Source organism: Echiichthys vipera (genome assembly GCF_963691815.1).
Source record: "Echiichthys vipera genome assembly, chromosome: 22".
NCBI lineage: Eukaryota > Metazoa > Chordata > Actinopteri > Perciformes > Trachinidae > Echiichthys > Echiichthys vipera.
In genome coordinates, this window is record NC_139847.1 from 14,338,489 (window position 1) to 14,353,035 (window position 14,547).

Sequence of the window (14,547 nt, forward strand, 5' to 3'; positions counted from 1 at the left end):
TCTCTCTCTCTCTCTCTCTCTCTCTCTCTCTCCGTCTCTCCGTCCCCCACGAGAGGTGCGTGCGTGCGCGCTCTGACTGGACTCGAGCGCTTCCGACGTAGAGTGACAGAAAAAAAAAGAAAAGAGCAAATGTTGATTTTTATCAACTTTAAAAACCCGTATACTCCCTTTTATCTCGTTTTCTTCTTTTATCCCCCGTGACCCCCCCTGTAGCCCACTGTGCTAAGTTTAACTCGGTTCAACCCAGTTGTCACGAGAGGAACATCTCTACTGTCATTCACCACAGAGCCATCACAGACAGACATTATCTATGTGCGCTTACCCCACTTTAAAACACTGACGTCTTGTTCCACAGTGACCTATTCAACATCCCCAACCTTTGCCACACCTCCTGACTGTTTAAGTGACCTGTTAATCATAGAGTTCACCATGAGAGGCAAACTATTATACACTTAATAGGCTTGCAGCATTGTGCAGCACTTTGTACTTACACAGTATTTGCACAAATCAGTTTGGCCAGGGGCCTAACTGCTTCAAATACTTAGTATTCAAATGCTCATTTGACTGGTTCTCAACAACTGACTCCTCTGGAATGTGTGAGATGTGGGCCTATACAGACAAAGTGTCACACCTCGATTTCACACTTTATTAGAAGATGAGCCTATAATTCACAGAGATGATTATTGTATGTTTTCCTTGTTGGAGAAATGTAGTTCTTTGACCTCTAAGATTATACACAGAAGTGGAAATTGGCCGAAGCAGCTGGATTTTCTAGTTTGAGTTCAGTTTTGGAATTTTACTTTTGGCTCAACAAAACAACCAAACAAACACTGAAGGTGTTCCATTAGCACGAAACCAGTCCCATTTTTTCACAGGCTGTCCATTGTGTTGTCACAGCAGGGAACCCCACACCCCAACTAGACTGGCTGATAACAAGAGTTTTAATAATAATAGGAGTGTGAAGTGAAGGGGGGGTAAAGAGAGGGAGGGATTCATTGTCTCTCTCTCTCTGTCTCTCTCTCTCTGTCTCTCTCTCTCTCTTTCTCTCTTATTCTTTTTTGGAGTGTGTATGGGGGTGTTCACATCTGTCAACATGTTCGTGTGTGTGTGTGTGTGTGTGTGTGTGTGTGTGTGTGTGTGTGTGTGTATGTGTGTGCGCGTATGTATGTGCATGTGTGTGTGTCTTCTCTCGGCCCAGGCAACCATTTCACAGACAACCATGGCAACAAGACATAAAAACCTGAATTATTCAGTGAGCATGTCTGAAACTTACAGTTGAGTAAGCACAGACGGACCAAAACACACACTCTGTAACTTAAACATTCACACATACACACACACACACACAAACACGCACACACACACGCACCAGGCAAACTAGCTGTGTGCATCTGCCTCAGCACACCAGCTAAGTGTGTGACTTGGGTCTTTCGACTGCATGTCAGACAGACATAGACCTCTGGAGAGGAAGTCAGTTTAATGTTAGCATGCAACATTGAAACTGTGGTGGTACACTGCCATGTTTTATGATATGATGCACTTGTTGGAGAAAATCTCATTAGCTCAAATAATCTCAATGAGAACCTCATGCTTGCAAATAGCCATAAATCTGAGTTAGCGCTGGGTTTAAACACTGTGGGAGACCTAATATATGACACCGATGTGTTATTACTCAACACTGTATGTAGCTGTACCATACTGTGTACCTGATTAGTCCATGGTGCCACAGTAACATGGTTATCTGTCAGACTCCCCCAGATTCTTTAGGTAAAAAGCCACCAAAACAGATGTGTTTCACTTATCCAGACACTCTTTTACTACTTTTTTAAAAGGGAGCTGTGGATGACACAAAGACCTCTTCTTGCTCTGACATTGTGACCTTTAGGAACTGGTAGGTAACAGCGGTATAGGAAGTGCTCACATCCTTTACTTAAGCAAAAGTAGCAATACTGCAGTCTGAAAAAAATGTTACAATTAAAAAAAACAACTAAAGTACTGCAAAGTAAGTGTACACACATGCACAGTAACAACATAAGTGAAAGAGACACATTCAGCAGTCCACTCTCAGTCTTGACTTCCTCTTCTATGTGACCACTGAGTATTTTCACCTTGTGCAGCTCATACCTGGCTTGACACTATAACTAGGCTGTCATCGTATTTATTTTAGGGGTTGTCTCAATTAAACATTTTGTTTTGTACTAGATGACTTGATTGAATTGATCTGTAAAACAAAAAAAAATCATGCAGAAGAACCTATTTAAATCTTGTGTTGATCAGGGATGTGATCATACGTTTCCTTTCATTCAGCATAAAAAACATATTAAAAAGTCTGATTAACTAAAAAAACCTTTAGAAATCTGTTTGATTAGTTAACTAATTGACTAAGAGGGGCACCCTTAATTTAGTTATGCATTTCCATGCACTTCTGGACATTTATTTGGAGAACTCTGCTCTCAGAAATACAGACCTCTCTCCTTTTGATTCTTACAAAGAGCCAGGAGTCATTCACCCACAGGGGGGAACTGTCGAGCCGTCTCCACTCAGATGTCAGCTCTGTGAGGAAAAAATCTGTTTTGTTTTTTTCCTCAGTACATTTGCATTCACTTTGTTTCTTGCCATTGCACAATTTGGCACTTTGTTCAAGACTATTATGACACATTATTTTTTCTGCTTCTTCCACAAGGAGGTCAGAGGTCAAATTAATACACCGCTGGAGACTGACCAAGTCAGACCCACACATCGAGAGCTGGCCTGATTTCTTTGAGCAAGAATTTGTAACACCAAGTTTTTCTTTTCAATTATTAATGGCCATATAACATGAGGAATTAAACAAAAAAACTTGTGAAGTCAGCACTTGTAGTGTGTATAGTGTACTACAGCATATTGAAATTTGAATCCAACACTGTATTGTTTGTACTTTATTGTAATGTTTCCATTTTATTCACTATCATGATTATTATATTGTGCTTGAGAGTTTTGTTTGTTGTTTATGCAGCGTACACAGGGGTTATACCCTGATTCACTTGTGCAAATACACTTAACACAGATTTCTGTGTGTACAGGTGTGCGCATACACAGGTAGGCTACACCCCCCAGGATTCTCCCATTACAGGGCGACTGACTGGAGCTGAAACTAGTGCAGCCACATTCCTAACTCTTGCACAATCCAGCCAAGCGCTGGACAAAGGGGGAGGGCAGTGTTGCCATGAAGCCACAAGATGGCAGTATAGGATTATGTTGCATGCGTGACTGTGCTAAAAGCATAAACAATCTTGGCTTCAGTTCCCCCCCTGTGAGACATTTTGAGGCTGCAGGGGAACTGATTGACAGCCGGGGCTAATCTCATTTGGTCAGAGTGAAGTGTGATGAATGGAACTATCATGAAAGCCCATCATCGTATTCATCTGCATTGTCTATGAATGCCTCTTCTGGGGACAACTGTAATCAGCACTTTGCTCACATGCCCACATGATAGCTTTTCTGGACAATAACCTTGCACTGTTATGGAGACAGATGGGTCCAGTCTCCAGTGAGCTGTCAGCGACCTCAGGCCCAAAATCTCAGCAGAGCTATGGAGAATAATCTGATCAAGTTTTTTATTGCTACTGTTGACTGAGTCAGGCTTTTCTTATTAAAGCTAGTGTGTGTACTGTACATGTGTGTATCTGTGCATGCCTATGTGTGTGTGGAGAGGGGGCAGTGTGTGGCGGGACAGTGAATATGCCTGTGCGTCTTTATACAATGTGTCTTTGTGAGTCCTTGGCTTTGCGTTGGAGAGAATGATCTGGCTGTTACTAGAGAGAGGGAAAGAAGGAGAGAGAGAGAGAGAGAGAGGAGTGGTCGGGGTCTTCCCTTTCTCTGCAAGATCTTTTCCATGTGTCTCTGTCCCTCACATTCTTCCATTTTTAACCTCTATTGTTCCCCCCTTGTCTCTTTTCATAACCCTCTTTATTAACAGGCCATTATGAGTTCTCCTTTTTTACTGAAGCCTACAAGTATCCCAAACTCAACCCTCTTCCTTCTACCCTACAGCCCTTTATTCTTTCTTACTGACTTTCTTAAGTTCCAAAACTTGTATTTCACTGTCGGAGAAGCAGAGAACAGGAATGACTTCCTTGTTAAGATGAACACAAACAAGATTATATCTCAATATTTGCTCCACTTACATTTCCAATGAATGTAAACTATCTCTATTCCTTTCATTCCACTCCCTTCCTCCCTTAAATCTTTCTTTTCCCCTGTATCTCTTTAATTAAGGGATTCTTGCCTTTGCTCTGCTTGTCCTCTTTTGCTCCATTTACTCTCTCATCTTTATTCCTGTATTTGGTATTGTGAGATTGTGAGGACACTGCAGCTGTTTCATGGCACCCCCATCCGATGGCTGTAAGGACATGTCACTAAATGTTAACATACTGGTGGTGCTACAGGAAAAGCCAGGGGCTCATTAAAGTCATTAGGCTTCATCCCCTAGGAGCCCTACATTTCAGTACAAAAATGTTGTTGTGCAAATCCATTGAATGGATGTTGAGATATTTCACAAATTAAAGGTCCCGTTTTGTAAATAGTGAGATTTGCATGTCTTTTTTATTATAAAGCAGGCCAAGGTGCTATATAAATATGTGAAAGTATGAACACTCAATGCACAGAGAAAATGCTCACAGCCTGTATTCAGAAAGTGTCTTTAAACGAGCTGTCAGGACTTCTGTACAGTTGTGATTTTCACATTTATTTTGAGTGTATTTCACGTTTTTGTTACTGAAGAAAGCAATACCCTGTAAGTCGTGTCTATTGCATGTAATTATTTTATAAAAAGGAGAGGGGTTCATTTCCCATTGCTGTTCATGTCCCGGACATACGAAGCCAAACCACAGCCTTTTTTCTAATTCTAACCAAGTCGTTTTGATGCCTAAACCTAACCAACCCAATGGTCCGTCACTGCTTTGCGGTTTGACTTCCATTCCCTGTTTCGTAATGCATCATACAAATGTTGGAGCAGAACTTACGAACCTGTTGATGAGAACATGTTGTGCAAACACACCAAAGGCAGAAGACCCAGAAACACTGACCAATCAGACTGGGCTTTTTTGGCAGAGGGGCTTTTTGAACATTAAAGCATGTTCTAGTAGGAACAAAACACAAGTATGAACCTAAAAAAAGGGCATAATTTGGGGCCTTTAACCTGCTGGTGGAGCTATCGGCATTTGCGTTCATTCTCTGGGGACTATGACAGTTTCTTCCAAATTTAATGGCAATCCATTCAGTAGTTGTTGAGATATTTCAGTCTGGAACTAAGTGGTGAATGGAAAAACCCCCCACAAACAATAACTACATTTCAATATGAACACAGTTGTGATAGGCCTCAGGTGCAGCACTTTGTTCTAGAGAGCAGGACCAAAGCACTCTTGTTACAGAGGGCAAACATGTTTTGTTGCCTAATTTCATGTTTATTCAGATGAGCACCACATACACTGTGTCCCACTGACCAATGGGAGCTGGACACCTGTTGGAATGAGAGAGCAGGGGGGAAGGAAGTGTGCTTATCTGTTACAGAGAGAGGACTGAGAGACCTAAAGAGAGAATGTATTTGTTATAAAGAGCGAGGACTGAGAGATGGCTGAATGGAGGGAGGAGGCCGTCTATTGACACCACAGGTGCCTGCACTTCAAATGCACCATTCAAAACAATGTAATCTGGCTAAAAAGAAATTAATTTGTGTGTATGAGTGTTTGAGTGTGTGTGCATCTTATTATGCACCAGAGAAACACAATATCTCTGCTTGTTCATTCGTGCTGCACTGTTGAAATGATGCATATGCATGTGTCCATCTTGTATTTGTTTGTTGTCATTTGAGAGGGTGCGTGCGGTGGTTCAGGATCAGATTAATCAACAGGTCAGCCTGGACTCAGTTACGGCCCAGACCCAAACACACACAGCTTAGATATACAAAGAGAATCGACACATACGGAAAAGCCAGTCTGTCTAGCTGCTGAATTGTTAAACAATGCATCTCCTCAGGGTCGTGTATCACTGACACCAGCATTTTCTAGGCACAAATATGGAAGTTTGTCTTCATTATAGATTATTTCTGATTGATTCCTGTGGATTTTCTTTGGATTTCCTCTTCCTCGTTATGGTTTTGGTCAAGGAAAAACACACCACCAGGCAGTCAGTCAGCAGGCTGCAGCATAGCAGACATTCCTGCCCGGTGTAGTTAGGGAGTTGAAGAATGGCAACGGTTGCCAAAAAATCTGTTGCTCTGTATTTAAAAAAAGAGAGATGTCCAAGTTGTAATCTTACTTGGCAGCGGGATTTGAACGGCACTGTAACCGTGCAGCCTCATTTGCTCTCACGCTTCTTAAAACATGATACTCTACCACGCTACCACTGATCAGGCAGAGGCAGGGGAAAGTTACCTAATGTCTATCAGTGGCTTCAATTACCTTACCTCCAAATCCTCTTAATTATTTCCTGTTTATATGATGCAGATTTATTATCATTTATTAAATATACAAGAATCTGACTTCTTGCGTCACCTCTATTGCTTCAGAGTGAGCTCAAAACTGATCACTGCATATTTCCAATAACTGCTACCGTGTTTTTAATAACATTGCTGCATCCAAACATATGCTGTCACTGTCAACACCAAGGAAAATAATTCAAAGCAATTAAAACAGCTTTTGATTACAATTTTGCTTTCCTGCAAAGTAAGTAGGTGATGATGAATATTTGCATGCCTGTGATATAAAAGGTCCTATATTGTAAAAAGTGAGATTTCCATGTCTTTTTTTTAATAATAAAGCAGGTTGAGGTGCTATATATCAAAATCAAAACACTCGATCCACAGAGAAATGCGCACAGCCTGTATTCAGAAACTGTGTCTTTAAACGAGCCGTCAGGACTTCTGTATGCTTGTGATGTCACAACTATTCTATACATAGATGGAAAGTGCTGCTGCAGTGCCACTTCAGTCATTCCCCGACTGCAATGACAGTACAAAGATGCTGAAAGAGCAGATGTGGAAGAGCCAGAAACGCTGACCGATCAGAGCAGCTATATTCAGACAGACACTATGAGAAAAAGAATATGTTTGTTTAACATTAAAGCATTTAAACATGTTCTAGTAGAAACCTAAAATACATGTATGACCCTGAAAATGAGTGTTAACCGTCCCCTTCAAATAGAGATGGGTCTTACACTGTTTTGATCCATGCTATGGCAGTAGTTGAAAACCTTTTTGCTCCTCCAAAGAACAGTTTTAAACTTTGGGAAATCCACTTGTTTTCTTTCTTGCCAAAAGATAGTACACGTAGATGATTATATCCAAAAAGTAAAAGTATTCTGCTTCCCAGCCCGTCTGAACGCAGGGACATACCAAGCCGAAGGTCGAAGTTGGGCAGACTGTGACTTACCATTGCCCTAGTTTTTGCGGTCTTGTTACCGTTGGCAATAGCTTGCAGTTTTTCGCCCGTTTCAGCATGTTGAATGGGCTGTAAATCAAGATATCTGCTTTCATTTTGACCATTCTTTTAAGAAAGATCTGCCTCTCACAACTCCCCAAACTTCATGGAAGTACAATACTGAATCACTGGAGTACACCTTTAAGTCCCAGCAAGTTCGACTGCATTCAGAGATGAAGTAAACCATTAAAGGTGTGTAAACATAGAGCCAATAGATAATAGAGGGGGGGGGGGGGTATTATTTCAGAGAATAAAGCATACACTATCATGTTTATGTTAATATTCATTATGCAAATGTTAGGAGACATGCAAACAGACAGACTGGCAGGCAGAGGAACTGAATTAAAACACACCCCTTTCATACAAACTCTCACTTCCCCCCTCCTCTCTCATTCCTCATTCACTCAGCGCTATCTGACGCTGTCCTTCTCCCTCACTCTTCCCTCGGAATCTTCTCTTGTTTTCCCCCCACAGAAAACATGCAGGGAGGAGAGGAGGAGGAGAAAAGAAGAAACGCGTTGGAGGCGACAAGAGAGAGAGGAAGCAGAGAAAGTTGGTAGAGGAGCGAGAGGAGAGGAGAGGGGTCGACCAGATGGGAGGAAGGAAGGAAAGGATCTCTCCGCGGGCTCAAGTGCGTGATTAAAGGATCCTGCATAAATAAACAAATATATGAATCAAAGCCTATAATAAAAAAGAGGAGTAGGCGCGCCACCGCGAAGCGTGGACGCGGACAAGACAGCGGCGGCAGGCGCTGAAGCAGTCAAGTCCCGTCTTTCTCTCCCTGGATTTTACTCCTCATGTTCTTCAAACTCTCGGTGAGGATCACTAACTTTTGAAGTCAGTGTCTGAAAAAAACTTTCCCTCCCTTCGTCCTCGCAACTCACCCTCTCCCCGGAAAAAGACAAGAAAAAAGAAGCTCCGTGGTGGAAGTGGAGGAAGGAAGAGCGTTTTTGTTCCTTCCGAGGAGTCCAGCTCAACTTAGCCGGGGTTTAGGCGTTGGCACCCGGGCAAGGAGTCCCTCGCCATGGCCGGGGCCAAGCCGGGAGTCCACGCGCTGCAGCTCAAACCCGTGTCCGTCCACGAAGCGCTGAAGAAGGGGGGCAAATTCATCAAATGGGACGAGGTGAGAATGACATGTTCTAAACTTGGTTTTGTTTCGTCCCCAGACAGCACTTAACACACGCTAAGTGTCGCTGTAAGAGCCTCAAAAGTGAAACAAATCAGTGTTCGTTGATCAAGAAGTTCTCCTGATGTGATCGGCTTTGAGTCAGAGACAAGAGGCACACAACATGACAGCCTGCTTTTGACAGTAGGCCCACTGTTGTGAAGTGACACACGAGACCTGTGTGTGTGTGTGTGTGTGTGTGTGTGTGTGTGTGTGTGTGTGTGTGTGTGTGTGTGTGTGTGTGTGTGTGTGTGTGTGTGTGTGTGTGTGTGTGTGTGTGTGTGTGTGTGTGTGTGTGTGTGTGTGTGTGTGTGTGTGTGTGTGTAATGTGCAGGTGCGTAAATAGCCTCACAAATGTGCGCTGGACACAGAAGCCCACTGTATTTGCGAGTGTGTGTGCGTTCATCAGATACTCCAGTAGAAAACTCCCCTGTCGTTGACTGCTGGCTGCAGTGCTTGAATGCGCTGAATTCTTGTCAAGCCGGTTTTCCTCGGGCTCGGGTTCAGCCCGGACGCTTTCTTTACACCCTCCTCTTCTTCTTCCCGTTTCCATGTCCTGTTAGAGGAGAAAGCACCTGTCTGAGTGGGAATCCGAAGCCTCCATTTCAGGGATTTGGAAATTTGAGTGCACCTCGAGCTGCAAATCACACCCTGAAATAAACCAATTATCATGTGTATGTTTTTTTAATTTTCTAGGACTCCTTTTCTATTGTCCCTCCTCTACTTATTCTTTCTTTCCGGAGCAGCGTGTCTGGTAACCCTGAAGCCTGCCCACTGACCATAATAATTGTGTGTTTGTTTATATGTGTGTGTGTGTGTGAGTGTGTGAGTGAGTGAGTGAGTGAGAGAGACCATCAATGATTAACTGGGTTGCTGACTGATCTGGCTCTAACTACAGACCTGGGTCTTCCAACAATTATGTGTGTGTGTGTGATCATTGAAATATTGCACAAGACTGTTATCATAGTTGTACTTTGCAGATATGAGGTCAGGTGTGCTGTTACACACACACTCACCCACACACATAAAGAAGAAAATGGACACCATCAGAGTTGAATGCAAAACCACATATCTTCAACAGAGTTTAACACGTTGCGATGATGACGGGATGTGTGCTTGTGTGTGTGTCTGGCCTCAGAAGGAGGGTCTTGTCACGCAAACAGTGCAAACCATGTCCTTTTGATTTCCTTTCTCTCGCTGCCTCTCACACTAACTCCCTCTGTCTCCCTCTCAAAGGGAATTCCCAGGAAATGGCTATGTTGGTGATTAAGTGTGTGAACACTCTAAACCATGTGCATGCCTTGTATATCTTTCATCCTCTCTATTTGCTATTGCCCGCTAAAATCAACATGTGAATTATGGAGGATAAATGGAGAGAGAGAACACATCTGTGAGAGGAGGGATGAGAGAGGGAGAGAGAGATATATTTTCCCGAATGCAGAGCTGATAACATAATTACAGGCATCCTTTTGTATTCGGGGACAAGATGTCAAAGATGCTCTATTGTTAAACATAGATATAATAAATTGAGCCCCCTCCTGATCTGCAATCAGTAAATCCTTCTATTCTGCAAATGAAGACACTCACAGTTCAGGATTATACACAGAACACGTTGAGAAAGGCTGAACGAATGTAAAAAGAGCCGCAGGGTTTATTCAGTGCACTTATTCAGTTGCAAACTTGTCCTGAACATACAAGACACTCATTGAGCTAATGTGTCTAAATGCATGAAGTGAGAAAACTAGCTGTAAACTATTTTTTTTTATATAACTGATGAATTGTCTAAGTTATGTATCAAGGTAAATTCCCTGGTTCCATCTTCACAAATGTCAGGGGTTTCTCTTGAGAAATTGTTTGCATTGCACCTTTGCACTATTTTGTAGAGCTGTATGCACTGCAGCTTCACCACGCAGTTATCCAGCCACCATAGTTATCCTGTTTAGTGAGACAGGCTTCACATCCTTCTTCTGTTGTAACAAAACGATGCCTCAGCTCGTCAGAAGCTCTTTGAAGAAACCCATTTTTTTCATTTTTTCACCCATAAAGCACATTACCTGCCAAATCCATACAATAAGTAAGGAGTAAAAGCAAGACGGTGTGCCAGTTAAAGAGGAACACCACTTAAAGGAAGAACTCCAATATGTTATTTCCATGGCCCACCAGTATTCATGAACATGAGCTACTCTCTCAATCAAGAGCAGTCAGTTTCAAACTAGTGATGTCATCAAGTATAAAATTCGGAGCTGCTCATAGAAAATGAATGGGAGATTGATTTTGTTTTATTTTCTATACCCAATAAGCTTTATTCTCTTGTCGTGGTGTCAGCTGTGAAACCGAAAATGTCTTCATATACTCGCAGCATTGCCCTGGGTGCTCTCAGGGCGCACTCACACTGTCCTTCTGTCCCGGGCCAAAACCGTTTTTTCAGCTAAAGCCTAGTACCTTTAAGCAGTGTGAGTGCACCCGCTCTGTGCATAACTGCGGCCAGCGGGCCGCCCACGGCCCGCTTGAAAGAGGTGGGCTTTAGCAGAGCCGTTTGCACATGTACGAGCACGAGCGTGCACACGTATACGAGCACGAGCACGAGCCCTACGGCGGTAGCAGTATGTGCGCCTGTTCGGACATAGAAAATAGAAGGACGAACCATGCGCGGACATTTAACAACAACAACAATGGCGGTGAAAGGTTCACGTTGGTGTGATGCGGAGGTGGAGTGTTTACTGCAGATTTGGGTCGATGAAAAGATTCAAAATCAGTCGACAAGACGCACAAAAACTCTGAGGTCTATGGAAAGATTTGTAAACAAAGCCACACACACGCGATCAATGCGTGTGATGTGTTACGGCGTGATGGCCTTGGCCCAGGCAGTGTGAGTACAAACGGGGCTGGGGCGCGGGGGGAGAGGGAGGGGGGACAAGTACCCTAAAGCCCGGGTCGCGGTGCGGAAGGACAGTGTGAGTGCGCCCTCAGTGTCATCTTTAACATCTTTCACCATTCATCATCTATGGAGCTTTGACACTCAACACTTTACTAAAGAAAACAGCAGAATTAACCCAGATTCCCAGCAAAATGCATTTGAAATACAACAAATGTCAATTCCATACAACATAATACCATAGGGCAAAATAGGCGTAAAGGAGATAGCTTATATTTAACAGTTGAATTACTTATTTAACTTTTTCTTAATGTGACATCTGAATGCCTTGTGTGAAGTGTTTCCAAGCTTCTGTAAATTATTCCAAAGCCGGGGTTCATGCAGTTTTTTTTCTATCAAGTTCAGAACAGATTCTACTCTAAAGGTTATCCATATCAAATTAAGCATGACTCAGTCCGGCTCTGTTTGTGTAGGAAACAAAGAAAATTCACCTCAACTGTGCTGCAGAAAACACAGAACCACAGGGAGTTGCTTACATAGGCTAAATCAAAGTCTACCAGGGACACGAGTTGACCAATGGGCTACTATCCCAAAAACTTGGTGTACTCCTTTAAGGACTTAGCAAAGTGAGAAAAGAATTAGGAAACACACACACACACACACACACACACACACACACACACACACACACACACACACACACACACACACACACACACACACACACACACACACACACACACACACACACACACACACACACACACACACACACACACACACACACACACACACACACAGAAAGTGCCCAAGGGCAGTGCAGTGTGTTTACATGAAAACCCCACTTTTGACCCCGGTCCCTCTCTTTTCACCCCCTTCCTCATCACTACATCCTCCCACCACATGGCTTATTTCTTTATCTTCTCTCTTATCCCCCACATCCCTTCATCCTCTCCTTTTCCTCCTTCACTTTTCAATCCTATATTCATCTGTCGCTGAGCTGCTGCTGCTGCCGTCTACTGTAGGCCCATCAAATGACACACACACACACACTGACTCATGCAGGGGGGAGAAATGCATTCCAAATTGACCGTCTTTCTTCTATGCTTCGGCTTGTGTACACACGTGTGCTTGTGTGTGTGTGTGTGTGTGTTAGTGTGGGGTTGTTTTGTTCTGGGTGTGTGTGTTTCACGTTGAATGACTTCCTGTTGGAGCTTGTTGTAAGGCTCCAGAGCCAAACCATTTTCCTTCCCTCCCTCCCAGTGTCTGCTGCCGCTCCGCCCTCTGCAGCCCGGCCACAATTCAATTTAGACGAATTCCAACTGGAATTCAGTTAAAATTCCTTCCAAACAGCTAATTAAACAAACCGAGACAGACAGCTTGTCTACAGAGCAGCTTGGCTCTCTGTCAGTGTGCTTTAGAATACGCATTCTTTACACCTAAAACTTACTTTTCATTCAGCCTGATTATAGTTGCACCTGATATTCAAATACACTTCCACTGTGCCACTTCCCTGAAGATTTGTGTGGTTATACTGTACTTTCAAAACAGACACTGAATATGTAAATGAGAGGACTTTTTTACATGTTCACTGCTACATGTTGTCCTTGGTCAGAACCATATGGGGAAAATGCACTTTTTGGGATTTCTTTTTTTAGGAAGTCACATTTCACAATAACAAACCAGGTCTTATGCACAAAGGCACACACAATCACTAGTTGTTCATTAATTAGACTGTTGGGAATGGGATGGTTATGGCTCCAGTTCAAAATGCCTGTAATGATGCACCATAAAATGTTGCATTTCGAGGTAGTTTCCTGCAGTCTGGTTGGGATTATTTAGTCAGAACTAACAGACAGCAGCACAGTTCACTTAGAGGAGCTCTGAACTCTGTTGACAGATGAGGACACTTTACTGCCGCTGTTGTCCTCAGTGGTTATCAGTACTGTGTTGCCAAACCAAACAGACACTTGTTCCCCATTCACAAATATCCTGACAAGGCGTTTTTGGATCTACTGTTTTCACCACCACCATCTAGTTTGAAACTCTAGGTGCCTAAGTGCTGCATTTCCATCCATGAAAGTTTATATCATTCAGTTGATTGGAAGCAGCCAAATATCTAGTTCTCAACTAGAATGTGGTTTGGATGATTGTCAGCACATCTGAGTCTATTTAAACCTAAATTATGGTCTGTCAAGCTATACCACAGATGCTAATGCAGATTGCTAAAGGAACAATTCAACATTTTGGGCAATGACGGCCGTGAGTGAGCATCTGTTGCCTTAGTTTTTGCTGTGTATACCGCATTGTTGGCACTAGGCGGCCCTTGTTGATGGCTTTTCGGTCAATTCAGCATGTTGTTTCAGTGGCGGAGCCCTCTGATGTGGGGAAAGCACTCTGACTGGCTGTTCGATGCATGAGAAGAGGAACGTAAAGAAAACGACTAAAGTCAAGAGGGTATTGGATCATAAACAAACTTGTTATGTCAGATAAGATTTCCCTTCTCAATTGTGTTATTGTTCGCCAACAGTAATACAATTTGTGCTTTCAGCATCAGGTTGTGTTGTTGATATGCTAACTGGCTAGCTAGCTTCTTCTATCCGTCCTGTCAGTCTTCTGGTTTCCCTATTTGAATGAGAAATACAGATTTCTGTCACCAGATTTCCCCTTGTGCAGGCACAGACTGTTGTAGGCTGTAGTCTGTACGCTGTGTTGAAGTGCAAATTTTTGGCCCAGGGACAGGCAACAAGAGACATTGCAACAGTGGGCCTTCATCACTGCAGGTTCTTTGATGTCAGTGTGGTGTGTCTGGGCCTTTAGATGAGAAGAGAGATACCGGTCTCATGTCTGTATGGTAATCATGATGCTACTGACAGTTAGCCTAGCTTAGGATCAAGAATTGGAAAAAGGGGAAATTAAGAGAAAACTGACACTCATATTTCTTGAATATGTATGAACATTTGAAGTGAAAAGCTAATATGTTGCATTGTATTGGTTAGGTCGGCTCAGACAACTACTAAACTAAAAGAGGACCAGCTTTTTCCCCGTAG

The 14,547-nt window shown here is 43.0% G+C and overlaps 1 protein-coding gene across 2 annotated transcripts in view; it reads left to right on the forward strand.

The window, feature by feature from the left end:
* Positions 1–8,012: 8,012 nt before the first annotated feature.
* Positions 8,013–14,547, forward strand: part of plcb3 (phospholipase C, beta 3 (phosphatidylinositol-specific)) — a 56,576-nt gene continuing 50,041 nt past the window's right edge. For both annotated transcript variants that reach the window (XR_014593711.1, XM_083936974.1), the window contains exon 1: positions 8,013–8,580. Coding sequence is in view for 1 of the 2 variants with exons in the window: in XM_083936974.1 (XP_083793100.1) it covers positions 8,482–8,580 (99 nt within the window). In the remaining variant the exon portion in view is untranslated. The remainder of the gene's footprint in view (positions 8,581–14,547) is intronic.